Genomic DNA, 16341 nt, shown 5'->3' with positions numbered 1-16341 from the left:
ATGGAATTGGCTTTAATAGCACACTTGAATCTAGCTTTTATGGCGTTAACATTATCTAAAAGTATTTCGTAGTAAGAAATTTAATTTACGACTCAAATTATAGCAATAGATCACTTAGGAGCTGGCTGATAGATCCTTAACTCAATTGGTAGTGATCAAGTAGTTATCCACATAGGGCAGCTGATTGGTTGCTGTTGCATCAGAGACCAATGAGCTGCAGCTCAACATTCAAATACTGGGGCACGTTCAAGTTCAAAACGGTGCGCAACGTTTTGCTACGGTTTCCGGGTTGAACGTCATGTTTCCTGGAAACGGCGTGCAACGGGGTTTGAGATACGTTTTCTCTTGTTTGGTGGGTGTGTCAGTCCAATGCAGTCCAATCAGCAGCAACATGTATATAAAGCACGCGGTAGCCTATTAAAGTGAACTCGCACAATGGGTTCAAGGAAAGTAATTTACAAATGTGTTCGATGCAGCTCGGTATGCGCAACAACTGAGGATATTAGAAGACATGTTTGTTGACAAGTTTTATTGTAAAAATATAGGATATCAACATAATGATGTAGTTGTTTATATTTTTAGCTTCATTGCAAGTGTATGACATTTGGTACTGGTACAGAAATAAACAATGGTAATTAAGTGCTTTTTCTAAAAATGAGAAAGAAAATACAGGGTATTAAAACAGTATGAACTACAAATAAAGTCAGTATGTGAGGCTAAATAGATGTGTTTTAGTCTGAATTAGGTAAGATGTGTGCTTCCATTTCAGTTTCAGCAATCCCTTCACACGATTGGGATGTTCTCTTTTGTTCTGGGCGGCAAGTGCAGTAACTGTAACATCGGGCATATTTTGTAGTATTAAACATATTTATACCGACTTCATCAGGCTCTGAAAATTCTTCACAAAGAACACAAAGAATAGCCTTCTCAGCTGCCATAGTTGCAAGTTGCAACTCTTGCGTCATCAGAACAGCGTGTTCATTGCATCACCGTTTCTGTTTAAAAAACGTTGTGCAACGCACTTTTTTCGTCGGTGCTGAACGCAGCCCTGGTAGTGTTTGCTGAACAGTCTGCAGTGCGCTTTCAGAAACCCTTCCCCAGCTGTGTCAGGGTCCTGCCCTGACAGTCTTGTCTGTCTTGTGCTTGTCACTGTTTAATGTTTCCTTGTTCGTCTCTGTCTTTGTTTGTGTTGGCCATGTGCTCCTCTCTGCTCCCTTTATATTGCGCTCCTTTCCTTCATGTCTTTGCTGGTTCGTTGTTTGCTTTGTGGTGTGTTTCCTGTTTGCTTGCCTGTGCTTATGGTTAAAGATTGTTCTTGTTCTAGTTGTGTATTTGATCTGGTTTCTAGCTCCAGTGAATCCTTTTGCTTTTTTCCTTCCAGTTTTGTTAAGGGCCAAGCCCCGAAGGGGATAGCCCCTATTGTAATTGTTAGTTTTTCTTATTACCGGATTTTTTTTATTCCTCTTTGTTCAAAAGTTATGATGTCGCAAACTTAACGAGGTCGATCCAAAATTGGTTCAGAAGCTATAGCTTGGCCAAACTTTGATCAATCGAAACAAAAATTGGTACACTTCATCGGAGCCATGACCTGAGGGTCCATGCCAAAGTTGGGAACAGCACCACCTACAGGTCATGAGATCTGGAAAATGGCTATTTTGGCCAATAACTTTTGAACAGTTTGTCAGAACATGTGTCCACTATTTTGAATTTTGTCATAAATTGCAATATCTTTTAAACTATTTGACATATCAGCACAAAGTTTGGTAGGGATGATCGACATGTCCTTAAGGGACATGAGAAGTTTGAACACAGCGCCACCTAGTGTTCCAGAGATATATATATTTTTTTTTGCAAAAACGCTTATAACTTTTGAAAACATAGTTCAAATTTTGATTGCTTTATGTCATTATGTTCCTATGCAGATTCCGACAATATCTCATTTGCCATTTTCCAACAATGTGACTGTCCACCATATTGAAGCAAATGATAAACAGTTTTTTCGCTACTCCAACTAATTTTGCCCAATTTTATCCAGAAGTGAGTGAACAGATTTCTGATAGTTGCCACCGTTCCCGAGATATTCCTCTCTGACGTTGACCTAGCCTGTGTTTGTGTTAGTTAGTGTAGCACGCTAATTGGTTAGCATGCTAACCAGTTGCCATTCTTTCTAATGTGGGTCTTCAGCTATCAAGTTAACCATAAACTACATTAGCATAGCATGCTAATCTGGTTAACATGTTATTGGACTTTTGTGTGGACTCATTCTCACACTGAAACCTCTCCTCAGCAGGCTGGCGAACACGCATGAGTGATTAGCTCAACGTGTTACACCACGGATCCCGAATGCTTCGCATCTTGGGTTCGCAACTCAGTGTGACACGTGCCCAGACCACATGAGGTACTGTGGCAGGAAAAGATGCAGAAGTTGCATCTGTTCCAGGCATTGTGCCTAAGAATGATCTCATCTGAAGCTGTCACATGCAACATGCAGTGCTTTTACGTACAAATTCACTGTTCTTCTTCCAGAAAGGTAGTCAATGGCAGCCCTATGAACCACAAGTAGGAAAATTATGAAAATTGGTACACTTGTAGTGATGGTGATGAGAACTAATCTGACCAATTTTGGATAATTTAATCTAACCTTTTTAAATACAATATGCTCTGCATTTACTTCAAAATTCTTCATTTTGACTTGATTCTCTCTTGAAACTATTGAATTTCGGCAGCTGTGAAAATGCATGTCTGCCAAGTGGCGCAATGAGATGAGTGACAGACTCCTGACCCATAGATAGTGGGTTCGAGTCCTGTGTGGTACAATGTTAAAGTTATGTATAAAGTTGTCATTTAAATTCCTTTATTATCCGGGTACTTGCTGTACTTGATGTGCTTGCTGTGCTTGATGTGCTTGATGTGCTTGCTGTACTTGCTGTACTTGATATGCTTGCTGTACTTGTTCTGCTTGCGGTGCCTTCAAGGGCTTGGCCCCGGATTGCTGCTTGCAGCTATATTTCTAGTTAGTTTTTGCCTTTGTGCATCTGAGTCTTTTGTTTTTTTCTCTTTTGATTTTATTTCTACTCTAGATTTTCATCTCCAGTATCAAGTCTCTAGGTCTCTGCAAGTTTGATCTTTTGTTTTATTTTTTGATTGCAAGTTCCAGTCATTTTATTCCTAGTTTTCTTTCTTTTTGGTTCTTTAGTCATAGTTCTGTTTCAGTTTTATTTTGCCTCTTGTTTTATTTATTTACACTCTGTGCCTTGCCTGTTTATCTTGTGTTTTGTCTTGTTCATTGCAAGTCTTGTGTTCAGTCTTGCCCTGCCCTGTGTCCTGAGTTTTCCTGGCCACTGATTCTAACTGCCTGGCAGCCAAGACTGGATCTACTTCTGTGAGATTAAGCATCAAGCCTCAGTTTCCTTGGGTTTCTGCCTGGTCCTTCCCACTATCATCCCGCCTGGTGCTGTCTGCCAAGCTGTCCTCTAGTCCTAGTCACCCAAGGCTGGTCTCAGTGGTCATCCTGTCCTATTGGTTAAATTGTGTTGCATGTCTCATTCTCCTTGTTGTGCCTTGTCTACAGTCCGGTTAATAAAAAAACCTTCACTTTTATTCTGCGCCTGGGTCCTCTCTTTTGCAGATTCCTGACAGATCTTGACACACAGGGTTAATTCATGTATGTTTCATGTGCAGCAGCAGCATGTCTGTGTTTTTATTGGCAGTAGCAAGTCTGCTGAGACCATATTAACATACATTAACATAGCCACATCCATAACCATGCCAATCTCTCTGATAGCTATCATGACAGAACTTAAGGTGGGGTAACATTAGCAAAATTTCTGCAGATTTCAGGTCCATTGTTTGTCAATAGTGCAGCGATCTATGAAGCACAGCTCACACAGAAGTCACTTTCAAACCTAGTAGCTTTCTATTGGTCGAAACGGCGAATTCGTATGACCAGTTAACCGATCACCTAGATTCCTTTTCAAATGACTGGATTATGACCATGAAATTCACCAAACAATGGTATGCTGCACCTTTATAATAATTATGAGGAACACTCCAATATCAGTAGTTATTTGCTGAAAATCTTTGCGTCTGCTGCAGCTCAAATCTTATTTGTATTTGCATATATTTAAATTTGGTGAACTAATATCACTTTTTTTTTTGTTCCACATAAGAAAGAACATGGTTGGAATGACATGAAGGTGAGCAATGCCCCATTCACACCACCAGTGACAAACAGCACGCATGTTATACAGTGTTGGGGGTAACGCATTAAAAATGACATAATCAGATGACTTTTTTCAAGTAACATTACATTGCATTACTTTTAAATTTACAACAAAATATCTGTTACTTTTTCAAACAAGACAAGCTACTTTGTTTTGTTAAATTACACAAATATACTTTATGTATTTAATCTCACTTTATTAACCAATGTCTTTGCTGCTGACCTTCGATGATCCAATTCAACCATACTAATAAGCAAAAATCACTTTAGATAAACCACATTTGTTTCATTTTTTTTTTTATTGCTGAAGTAAGAGTGTTCTTCTCCTGCATCCTATTCTTCTGCTTTCCAGCAGCTGTACATGTGTGAATTTGCATTTCCTTCAGCCTGAGGATTATTAATTTCACCTTTGGTTTGAAAAAGCCTTTAGATTAGCCAAAAATATAACTTTTTTTTTTTAAACAATCAAGCAAACCCAGCCCAGGTGAAAAAAAGTAATATAATGCATTACTTTCCATTAAAAGTAACTTCTAAGTGACACAATTGGTTACTTTTTTAGGGAGTAATGCAATATTGTAATGCATTCATTTTAAAAGTAACCTTCCCTAACACAGAAAGCAACAGTGACCATTGGCGTCAGGATGTAGGTGTCTAGTGACGTTACAAAGTTGGGAAATGTTTAACAATTAATAGGAGTGAAGACTGTGTGAGTGAAGCTCACATCACCTGTCTCGAGCATTTTGATTGCTTGTTTGCTTTATTAGACAAGTTTTATACAATTGTACAAGAAAGCCCCATGTATTCATACAACATTTTTAAAATGGAAGACCAGGTCATATATGGAGTGAAATCACTATCAAATTTAACATCACACAATTTAAAACTTTTAAATAAAAACTAAAATCCCTTTCTGCTTGTTCCCTAAAATGTTCATAATTTAGATGCAGCTGTAGATGTACTTTCAATGTAACCCTGCTCAATTTATTGTTAGTCTGCAATTTTTCTTTCTTTATTCAGTTTTTCCCAAATGTTAAGAGAGTCTATTATCTATAAACCATTTGGAAACCCTTTCAACTTCTCTACTTAGCTCAGCTTCAGCATTTTCTTTCCCCTTATGAGAAACAATTATTGCTGCATCATCTGCATATAAAAAAAAGTACATTAGAAAAGGCTTTTTTAAAATCATTGATATACAAGAAAATGGACCTAACACACTCCCCTGCAGAACTCCACATGAAATAGATAAACAACCAGAGAAAACCCCTTATTTAAATCAACCATTTGACACCTATTGGCAAGGTAAGACTTAATCCACTCGCAGGCCTTATTACTAAATCCCATTGCTTTAACTTTCCAAAGCAGAATGCTGTGATCTACTGTATCGAATGCCTCCTGCAGATCCAGCAACACAATCCCAAATTATTTGCCTCTGTCCATTTCTTTTCTTATATGATCTTTTAAAAACATTATCATTGACTCTGTGGAGTGCAGCCTCCTAAAACCCGACATTATATTACACTTAAGAGTTATAGTCTTCAACCTGACCATACATAATCTTTTCCATCACTTTTGATAAAACACTTAAGAAACTGGCCTATATTTATTACACTCTAACGTTCCACCTTTCTTATAGAGGGGAATAACTCTTGCTTATTTTAACTCCCTAGGAACCTTACCTTGTGTAATTGAAAGCTGTATAATATGGGTCACCATAGGAGTAATACATTTAGCTGTGTCCTTAATATACTGTACTTCACTGGAATATTATCTAACCCTGTCGCTTTATTACTTTTGAGTTCCTTTGACTTTTTAAAAACACTACTCTCGAAAAACGAAAAACCACCAGGTACAATACTACATTTTTCATAATATTCCTTAACTAATGCATCATTAAAAATGCCAGTTCATGCTTGAAGCTTATTAACCAATTTTTCAGCAACAGTAGTGAAAAAAACTACTTAAAATAATCTGCTACCTTCTTCTGATCAGTCATCAATCTTTCATCTACATTAAGACTTATTCTTGAACATTTACCCTTTTTTACCCCATTTGTCTTTTTTTCTATACCCTAACTCATTTAAACCTCCATAATTTTGTGTATCCTGCTTTAATTCACTGATCTTGTCCTTAAAGTTTTTTTTTAGCTTCTTTTATCTTATCTCTTACCTCATTCATTTAAATTTTAATCCCTTTTTCTTTAAAACTATCATTACATTCCTTAATTATCTTTAAAATACTGTCTGTCATCCAAGGCTCAGTCCTTTGCTTGATTATTTTACTGTGTTATGGTGCCTAACAGCGTCAAAAACACCACTTTTACATATCTTAGAGTTATCCGATACCAATATAACATCAATAATAGTTTTGCTTTTAAGAGTAATTCTATTTGGATCCAAAATGATCTGTTTCAATGCATATGATTTACAAAAGGAACTAAATTGTTTCAAAGGTTTACTGTTCTATATGATTTCCTTGTAAACAAACATATGATATATGGGTGGAAAAGAAACTTTCAGCGGTCTCAGTGAGTTTTATTCATACATTGGTAGTTCTTGTTGGTAAGATGCAATGAACAGTTTAACACCGATGCAGTTTCTGCTGCTTAAATTTTAATTATCAGGGACAAGAAAACGGATTACTGATGAATGACGTTTAGGAATTTTTGGGCAGTATGAGCAAAATCTCTGTCACTGGTGCTGTAAATAGGGCTCAAATGATGACCAAACTTTTAGATTAACCCTACCGTTAAATTATAAAATCACATTGATTATAAAAATCTAACATAAAGATAACAATTATACTGTAGCACAGAAGTGAGGCCAGAGGAAAATTTTAGGAAAAACCTAAATTGAAGGGAAATTAGTAGCAGAAAGAAAATAAGCAGAAACAGCAGAAGTAGCGAGTGAAAATCAAGGGCCGAAGAGACGACGAAGGCGAACACAGTCTGACGGTCACTCACTGGAATGGATCTGCTGAGGTAGCGTCCTGGAAACCCACTAAGCCCAGCGCGGAACGGACCTCTCCGAGGGCTCGGCCGACTATAGCCGCCTCTGTTCATAGGCCTGACTGTACGACTAGCACTAACGGTGCTTGATGCAGTGAGGCTGTTGAGGTTAGCCTTGGCTTCTTGATTGAAGTTTACATGGGAGGGAGGAAGTCGGGGGTCAGCAGTGGTGTACCCAAAGCTGAAGCCGGATGGAGGTGCTGTGGGACACTGGGTTAGGGCAGGAGATGGGGAGGGCACGAAAGAGGAAGGAGGTGTGCTGGTTTCATCATCACTGAAGTTGTTGTCATTATAGAGGTTGCCGAGGGAATGGGCTAAACGGGGACTGAAGCTGTTCAGGATGCATAAAGGGGGGTTAACAATATCTGTAATGAACCCCATCCAAAAAAAAACAAACACCAGGCTGTGCATTCACTTCAATGTACCTTTTTAGATTACTGGCAGAGGTTGAAGGGCTTCGCGTCAGTCTTTGTGGTGCAGTGGTGGAGGAGAGGAAGAGAGGAGCTTTGGAAGAATTGGGAGGGGAAATGTTGCCCGGTGCTGGGGTTATCCCACTGCCAAAAAAATAAAAAGATGAACAGCAGAGCAGTTTATTAAAGGAAATGTTGAAATAAACAAAAATGTCCTCATGAAAGGAAGGAAGCTTTCTCTCCAATGTAATACTGCAATATGAGCAATCCTTTTCAAAACAGGAAGTGAATTTATATCTCAGCAATGCTTTTGTGCATGGAGTGAAATTAACTTTTTCACTCACTAGCCAATTTTAATTTCCCCTATTTTACATTTATTTTACCCATCATCTAACACTCACTTAGATGTTCATCTTTAAAAACAATATACATTTTTCGTTCCAGCACAATGTAATGTAATCTTGTGATGTATGGAGTTTTGCATTTAAAGTTAATCATTTTAGTTAAGTCTTATCAGCCATAACAATTACTGGCTTTTTGCTACTGACCAGAATTTTCACCATTGCACCTTTATTTATTTTACCTAATTTATTATAACTTATATAATTACCAGAAATTACCCAGATTATCAATATCATTAAATATGTTATTAAATCTGTTTCTGACTCATTGATTGGCTTTATCTAATCACTTTTATTCAGGCAAAACTTTACTTTTTAAGTTGAAAGACGTGTCACTTCTTGTCCAGTGTGTGACCCTCTTTACACTTTGTTTGGCTAATGTTGGAGTCTTCTGGTTGGAGAACATCATAACCCGCCAAATTGGCTAGTGAGTTGATATGCGTTTTCTTTTCGGCATTTGGCAGGTTGGCAGGTGTTCTTCTTACAACCCAGAGTGATTTCATTGGCTTAAAGAACACTCATTCTTTATTTAGTGTAACTGAAGGTCTACCTAAGCACTGTGGTTGTAGATCTGGGGTGGCGTTGGCCCTTTAAGGCTAGTAGTTTGTCTCCTTGCGTTGGAATCATGTCCTCTTCTCTGAACTCATTCTGTAGTGTAACAAAACACAGTGTCAACAACAATTTTACTGTATTGTGCACTCAAATATGATTGGTGGATTCAGTTCCTTCAGCACCTCATCCACACTCGCTGGCTTCAGAATGGTGCTGTCGATGGACATGTTGTCCACGCTGGAGATGAGATGGGACATGTTTCTCTCCTGCTGTCGGCTTTGCCTCAGCTGCTGCTGCTTCTGCATTGAGCGATGGAGATCACCTTGCACCCACATACTGTGCTGCTTCCTTAAGACAGAGAAACAAAGCACTTCTGAACATGACCTCTGCGTAAGACTTGATTTTCCTGCTAAGACAAAAGCTGAGATCAAATCCCCTGCAATAAAACAATAAAACACACCCCTGGAGAGAAGACCTCAAAGAAAGAGCACAGGACATCGCCTTGCCCAAACTTAACTCCTCATTTAAAATGTATCCTCCCTCTCCCTACTCCCTTCCTTTTCCCCTTACTCCAGTCACTGAGAATGTCTATAAATCACATGCGGTTTGTAAAATGGTGTCAATTTCATTGCAGTCATTGGTATTATGAAAAAGATTGAAAACTTAGGAGAATTCTGTTCTCCTTTTTGGGTCGTGTCTCTTCTCTGATAATTTTCTCCTCTCCCCCGAAACCAGGTGTTACCCCCTGGGGTACATGAATAGACCCAAAACACCACTAAAAATATTTGTACAAGCCTTTTGGACTGGTCTGGGTATTTACAAATACATTTTTAATCTTGATTTATTCTGTGTGATTCTGAAATCATTATTTCTAGTATAGATTAATGTGGAGTCTGGTGTTTCCTCAAATCTGTGTTTAGGGTAGATCATACCGAGGGACCAATGAATGGAGCAGGGAGCACATCATTCGGATGAGAAATGGCGCGGTCTGTCTTAAAGGTGACATATTATGCTCCCTTTCACAAGATGCAATATAAATATATGTTGTCCCCAGAATGTGTCTGTGAAAATTCAGCTCAAAATACCACCCAGATCATTTATTATAGCTTGTCAAATTTCCCCCATTTTGGGTGAGAGCAAAAATGCGCCGTTTTTGTAGAGCCCTGCATTTCAGCCCGAGCCCGACGGGCCCCGACTTTTTTACGCCCCTAGGGCCGGGCTTCGGGCCAATTTTCACGTCATAGTTCACATGCGGGCCGGGCCTCGGACCTTTTTTGGGTTATCCTTCTTTTTATATTTTTAGACATTAATTAAAAAAATATGAGAAGTTGACGTCGACGATAGAAGAACAAACATAGAAAGACATTTAATAACCTCATAACTTTCATAATCTTATAATTACACTGACATATGATTGACATGACAGTCTCACGCACGCAAGCAAGCGCACACACAGAAGGTTTCCCGTCAGCGCAACCAACGATTCACCTCACGTGCAAATAATGGAAAATATTAAGAGAAAAATTGCAGAGTGATAGAAGAGAGGACTGGGTTAAAATCTTCCACTGTGGATGCTATTCTTTTTCTCCACGATGCTCTGTAAGAGACTGTTCTAACTTTTCGTTTGATTGGACTTTCGTTTGATCGTTTAACTAATGGAAACTAGGCTGATGTTTTTCGTTTTTCGTTTGATTGGACTTTATTTTTGTTTAACTGTTGGAAACTACTGGAAAAAAGAATGGCCATGTTTTGTGGTGCATTTTTGAGGTAAGATAACCTGCAAGTTTGTTTTTGATTTATTTAATTTAATTTGCTCTATTGCTCATTTCGTTTGTGAGCGCTGTTGCGAGCAGCCTGAGCCTGCCTCAGTATTTCAAAAAAAAAATGTACTCACTGTGGTTTAATAAATAAACATTAAACTAACTGTCTGTGTGATATGCTTGAAGTGTTTTATATCTATGGATTTTATTGTATCCAAGTAAAGTATTAGCGTTGATTTGAGAGGCTAAATTGATCAAACATGTTTTACTCGCTGTCGGCTCGGCTGCTTGGTCGTCATTTTTTTTTTTTTTTTTTTTTTTAAATGCTCCAAACATTTGTCTAAATTAACTTAATAAAGAAATGAAAATAAAAGAAACATAACTAACAAAACGGACATATTTTAATGGCTGTAAATAGAGCAGGCTGCCGCTGTAAAAAAAAAAAAAAAAAAAAACCGGGCTCGGGTCGGACTCTGGCTGATAATTCTGATGAGCTGTCGGACACGGGTCGGGCTAGGGCCTGAGCGTCTCGGGCCAGGGCCGGGCTCGGGCCTAGATTTGAGGCCCGTGCAGGGCTCTACGTTTTTGTGTGTGTCCCTTTAAATGCAAATGAGCTGCGGCTCCCCGCCCCTATTCAGAAGACGGTCAGTCCTTTACACAAGCTTCGGATACTCCAGCAATAACAAAACAAGAATCTCTCTCATCCAAAATCTCAGAAATGACCAGTAGCGGAGTGCAGCCTTACAGAGAGACTCAGGAAGAGGTTGCAACTGCGCCTGGATGTTTCTGAATGATTAGTGGGGATACATGCATGTAGTTGTTGTGGAGTTACATTGATTAATCTCATCCACTTGCATGTACTGTTATGTTGAACTTTTACACAAGTTGACACAGTTCCCAGTGGACAGCTGTGACATTTATTGGTCAATTAGTGTTTTGTGCTCATCTGTGCAGCCAACGACAGAACAGTTTGCATGCTTTGCTCCAACTTTTCCCATTGCGTTAGAACTGGTTACACTGTTGTTGTGGGTTTTCAGGGGCGGTAATATCATAATAAGATCCCCATCCTACGTCAGAAAAAGGCTTACCAAAACAAAGTTACTGGGTTCTCACTTTTTACATTTTCTGGGTTGGTAGATGCACCGGGGATCCGATTATAGAGATATCTATCTCAATGTGATTTTCTTCCCTGGTTAAATAAAGGTATAATAAATAATAAAATAGCACTTAAACACGGAAAAAAATCTGATTTTCATGATATGTCCCCTTTAAAGGTAAATAGTTCACCCTGCATCCTCTGACCAAGATCAGAACTGGCGAGTTTCTGTCCGTGAGCTGACGATTCGTGACGTGCAGTCTCAAAGCGACACCGGGTCCCTTAATGAACAAATAATTGAAAGTATGGGATACCTAGAATAACTAAAGATCTAAATTAAAGCATGATCAATATTTATGATTATTTTTTAATAAGAAACACAATCCACACAGTTGGGCTGACGGGTGGTTCTTACATCTGAACTGTTATGTCCCTATGTGTCTCAATCTATCTGTAGACTCTTTCACTTGCTGACTGTTTAGACTTACTGTTCGAGAAAGTGCTGCTGTGGTCCAATGACGGAGCCCGGCCTGCAGATTCGTATCCAGGCAATGGCCTCAGGCGCTGTGAAGCGATAATGCTTCATCAGGTAGCAGCCTATCAGAGTACCTGTCCTGCCAAGACCAGCTGTGCAAAGACAGTGGGAAAATAATTTAGTGGAGAAAACAAAACAATTAAAAATTACATAAAAAAAAAAAAAATCCCATCAAAGACTAAGGGTCAGACAAACAGGGCAAATTAGGATGAGATCGCAATGTTCTATGCGTGATCTACTGATGACATGCAAATTAAAGAACAGACGCAGCCAGATCATTTCCATAATGACCAACACAATCTACTAAGAGCAGCGCAAATTAGCGTCTGCTTTAAGACAAGCTTTTTTTTTCGCGTGACATTTTTTTCCGCTCATTATCAAGTTGGTCACGTAAATGTATCGCCCTGAACAACAAAAAGCTGATTGGTTTGAAAGTGACAGTGTGAGCTGTGCTTAATACTGTATTTTGGTTCTTTGAGTTCTCTGTGTTTAGTTTCTGTGTCTTTGGTTGCTATGGTTTCTTATTAGTTGATTAATCAGTCTCACCTGTGCCTTGTTTTACCCCTCATTATCTTGTGTATTTATATTCCCCAGTTTGGATCAGATCTTCATCTGTTCTTGTCAGTGTTATATTGTTTGGTTTTCAGTTCTCCGTCAGTCTACTTTTGATCCTGTGTGTTGTTACTTTCCATTAATAGAAATACTGCTTGCATTTAGATCCTATACTCTCCCCTTTTGGAACCAATCTGTGATGCATACACTGCTAATAGACAACAGACCTTTTTATATCTGTGAAATTAGCCAAAATATCACTGTGACCACACCTATATCATGCATCATATATGACTACATTAAATACAGGTTCACTTACAGCATAACATGGATCCTGCATTGCATTGTACAAATCCCAGCCAACATTTCATGGTGGGGCCGATGTAGGCACAGAATGTCCTTGAGTTATGGGCTCTACATGGGTTCTATGTTGGCCCTATCTGAATTAGCCTCAGTATGTTCATTCAGGCTGCCAATACCTTAAGCCCATATCATGCCTACATTGGACCCAACAGGAAATGTTGGCCAGAAAATTTCAGGATCATACAATGCTTCTACTCCACTATTTTACATACGAAAGTGCACCTCACTCCAGATGCAATAAAAACAAGATGCCGTTTCGTCACAAATCTAGATTCTAGAAAGTGTCTCACCCTTGCAGTGGACGGCCACGCCACCCTTTGCGCTCTCACAGATGTGTAGAAAGCGTCTTGTGAGGAGATCACTAGGTGTGGTGCCGTCTATGAAGAACAAGTCGTGATGTTCAAACCCGGCATCAGTGAAGCGCCGCCCTTCATAGATTTTCTTGTTCAGTCGCACAACATCTGTCACACTGTGCTGCCGGAAGTAGGAAAAGTATGATTCTGGAGCATGGAGAGGATAACCTGAAAGATCCAAAACAGTCATCAGTTCATAAGTGAGTTACTCCACTGATACTATCAGTTCACAAGATCACATTTACAAATATTCAGAGTTAAAGAGTACGCGTATTTGGCGGGCTGTTGCATCTGATCACTCTGCACAATAATCTAAAAACAGTGTGAAATCAACACTACAACATCTAAAGGAGCAAACATTACGAAACACAAAATGTATGTCACTGCCAAAACTTTTGGCCATGACTGTAAATGGGATGACTAGCCATTTTTAATGTTTTCCTATACTTATAGCAAGTTTAAAGGGATACTCCACTTTTTTCGGAAATATGCTCATTTTACATCTCCCCCAGAGTTAAACAGTTGAGTTTTACCGTTTTAGAATCCATTCAGCCGAACTCCGGGTCTGACGGTACCACTTTTAGCATAGCTTAGCACAGATCATTGATTCTGATGAGTCCAGTAGCATTTCTTTCAAAATGACCAAAGAGTTTCAATATTTTTCCTATTTAAAACTTGACTCTTCTGTAGTTAAACCGTGTACTAAGATCGACGGAAAATGAAAAGTTGCGATTTTCTAAGCCTATATGACTAGGAACTATACTCTCATTCCGGCGTAATAATCAAGGAACTGTGCGGCTGTACCATGAGTGCAGCAGGCGTAATGATATGACGCAGCGCCTGAAAATAGGTCTAATAGGTTAGACAAACTTAGTCCCGGTCACGTTGGAAGAAGTTACCGAGCTGGGGACTATTTTCAGGCGCTGCGTCATATCATTACGCCTGCTGCACCCATGGTACAGCCGCACAGTTCCTTGATTATTACGCTGGAATGAGAGTAGTTCCTAGCCATATAGGCTTAGAAAATCGCAACTTTTCATTTTCCGTCGATCTTAGTACACGGTTTAACTACAGAAGAGTCAAGTTTTAAATAGGAAAAATATTGAAACTCTTTGGTCATTTTGAAAGAAATGCTACTGGACTAATCAGAATCAATGATCTGTGCTAAGCTATGCTAAAAGTGGTACCGTCAGACCCGGAGTTCGGCTGAATGGATTCTAAAACGGTAAAACTCAACTGTTTAACTCTGGGGGAGATGTAAAATGAGCTTATTTCCGAAAAAAGTGGAGTATCCCTTTAACAGGGTTTTGGGAAACAACTGCCATTGAATAAAGAATAAATGGCAACAGGGTTAACATTGATCCAATAACCACCGGAATCTGGTATTTGTTAGGATAGTATGTACTAGCTTTTAGGTGCAAATCTAATGTTCCAGCTTACCGTTCTCTATTTTGCTCTTGGGATGAGGTCCACTGAAGGCCAACAGTTTTCCTGGCACAATCCAGTTAAAATCACCATTTTCCACACGCTTGTAATGCAAAAGATGAGAAGATACACTAAAACTTCTGAATCCATCAAAAGTCTTGTGTATCCTTAATAGCTTTTAAGGGATCACAATGGGACAATAGACAGTGTCCCCAAAACGAATAGACACTTAAATACATGTGAAATTGATTACATTGTATGACAAAATGTCAAACCAACTGATTTTTTTGCAATGATTTTTAACCAGTAAAGTAAATTTTCCTCAAGTTCACACAGGTTTTATATCAGAGTAAACACAAGTGAAGTGTTTTGCTTACAAAATATACATTTTTTCTTTAATAAAAGCCACTTGATTTGATATTTTGATATTGAATGCTATTATTATCACAGTTATTCAATGTTAAATGGTCAAAACTTTTTGGGGCCACTGTAGAGAATGAAGCAGTGCTGTACACTTTTTATATCTAGAATGAAATATTAATATTAAAGAAGGTGATACCTCATAATGTTCATATTCTTCAACATCAAAATTCTCAAAGTCAAAGAACCCGTGCTGCAAGGCCTGAAGAGAAAATGAATTAAGAATAAGATTTACGTTTCATTAAATAAAGGCAAATCATGAATCAAGAATTCTATGGAACATAATGAAAATCTAAATGCTTCTAAGGAAATGCATATTTTCAAATGAGTCCATCATGCATAAATCTTAAGTTGGGTGATAGTTCACCCAAAAATGAAAATTCTGTCTTCATTTACTCACCCTCAAGTTGTTCCAAAACTGTATGAATTTTTTTCCTCTGCTGGACCCAAGAAAAGATATTTTGAAGAATTTGGGCAAACAAACAGTTGATGGGATCCCATTGATTCCCATAGTATGAAACAAAAAATACAAAGCAAGTCAATAGGGTCCCATCAACTGTTTGGTTACCAACATTCTTCAAAATATCTTCATTTGTGTTCAACAGAGGAAAGAAACTCATACAGGTTTAGAACAACTTGAGGGTGAGTAAATTATGACAAATTTTTCATTTTTGGGTGAACTATCCCTTTAAGATAAATCATTGATGCTTAAAAAGATAAAATGGTAAGTGTATGTTCTGTATGTGTCAATTGCAAGCACTACGATCCAATCTGTTTATTATCTAACTGCCTGTCAACTGCATTTCATTCCTGCAAGACTTTTCCCAAAACTCTCCACCCAAAAATGTCCTTCTTTGTATGTTGCTTCCTGTTAGTAAGTTATCAGTTATTGTGTGGCATGTCCTTAATGTAATCCGTCTACTAGAGCCTGAGCCAATTCTTTCTCCCGTGTCAGATTGAAAAGACAGATAATTGGACTAAAAGATTACGTTCTGGGGATGAACTGCATTGTACGTCTACACTGTCTAGCCTTGGTCCAAAAAATGGGTCAAGAATGTCACAAACTTTACCCTTCCTATATATTAATAGTTCAAACAGATGGTGCTATTGAAACAAACTCTTCCCTTTAATACACTTACCTTGCGTATTCCTTGTAAACAGTCTAATATGGTTAGATCATATGTGCAGTTCCCAAAAGCAGCATCTCTATATGGAAATAAAATAACATTAAATAGATTATCTATCTAT

General features: G+C 38.5%; 1 protein-coding gene across 2 annotated transcripts in view; it reads right to left on the bottom strand.

Moving 5' to 3' along the window:
• cdc14aa (cell division cycle 14Aa) overlaps positions 1 to 16341 on the bottom strand; it is a 29408-nt gene that overhangs the window by 1759 nt on the left and 11308 nt on the right. Inside the window, exons 6-14 of one of the 2 annotated variants that reach the window (XM_084412518.1) lie at positions 16233 to 16299; positions 15233 to 15295; positions 14689 to 14776; positions 13186 to 13416; positions 11934 to 12072; positions 8772 to 8937; positions 8588 to 8685; positions 7652 to 7780; positions 7182 to 7557 (exon numbers count right to left, since the gene is read on the bottom strand). In XM_084412518.1, coding sequence (XP_084268644.1) covers positions 7182 to 7557; positions 7652 to 7780; positions 8588 to 8685; positions 8772 to 8937; positions 11934 to 12072; positions 13186 to 13416; positions 14689 to 14776; positions 15233 to 15295; positions 16233 to 16299 — 1357 coding nt within the window. The remainder of the gene's footprint in view (positions 1 to 7181; positions 7558 to 7651; positions 7781 to 8587; positions 8686 to 8771; positions 8938 to 11933; positions 12073 to 13185; positions 13417 to 14688; positions 14777 to 15232; positions 15296 to 16232; positions 16300 to 16341) is intronic. The other variant, XM_084412519.1, reaches the window with a different exon arrangement.

Source organism: Rutilus rutilus (assembly GCF_951802725.1).
Source record: "Rutilus rutilus genome assembly, chromosome: 6".
Classification (NCBI taxonomy): domain Eukaryota; kingdom Metazoa; phylum Chordata; class Actinopteri; order Cypriniformes; family Leuciscidae; genus Rutilus; species Rutilus rutilus.
The sequence above is the reverse complement of the archived record's forward strand: the minus strand, read 5'-3'. Positions and strand labels throughout refer to the sequence as shown.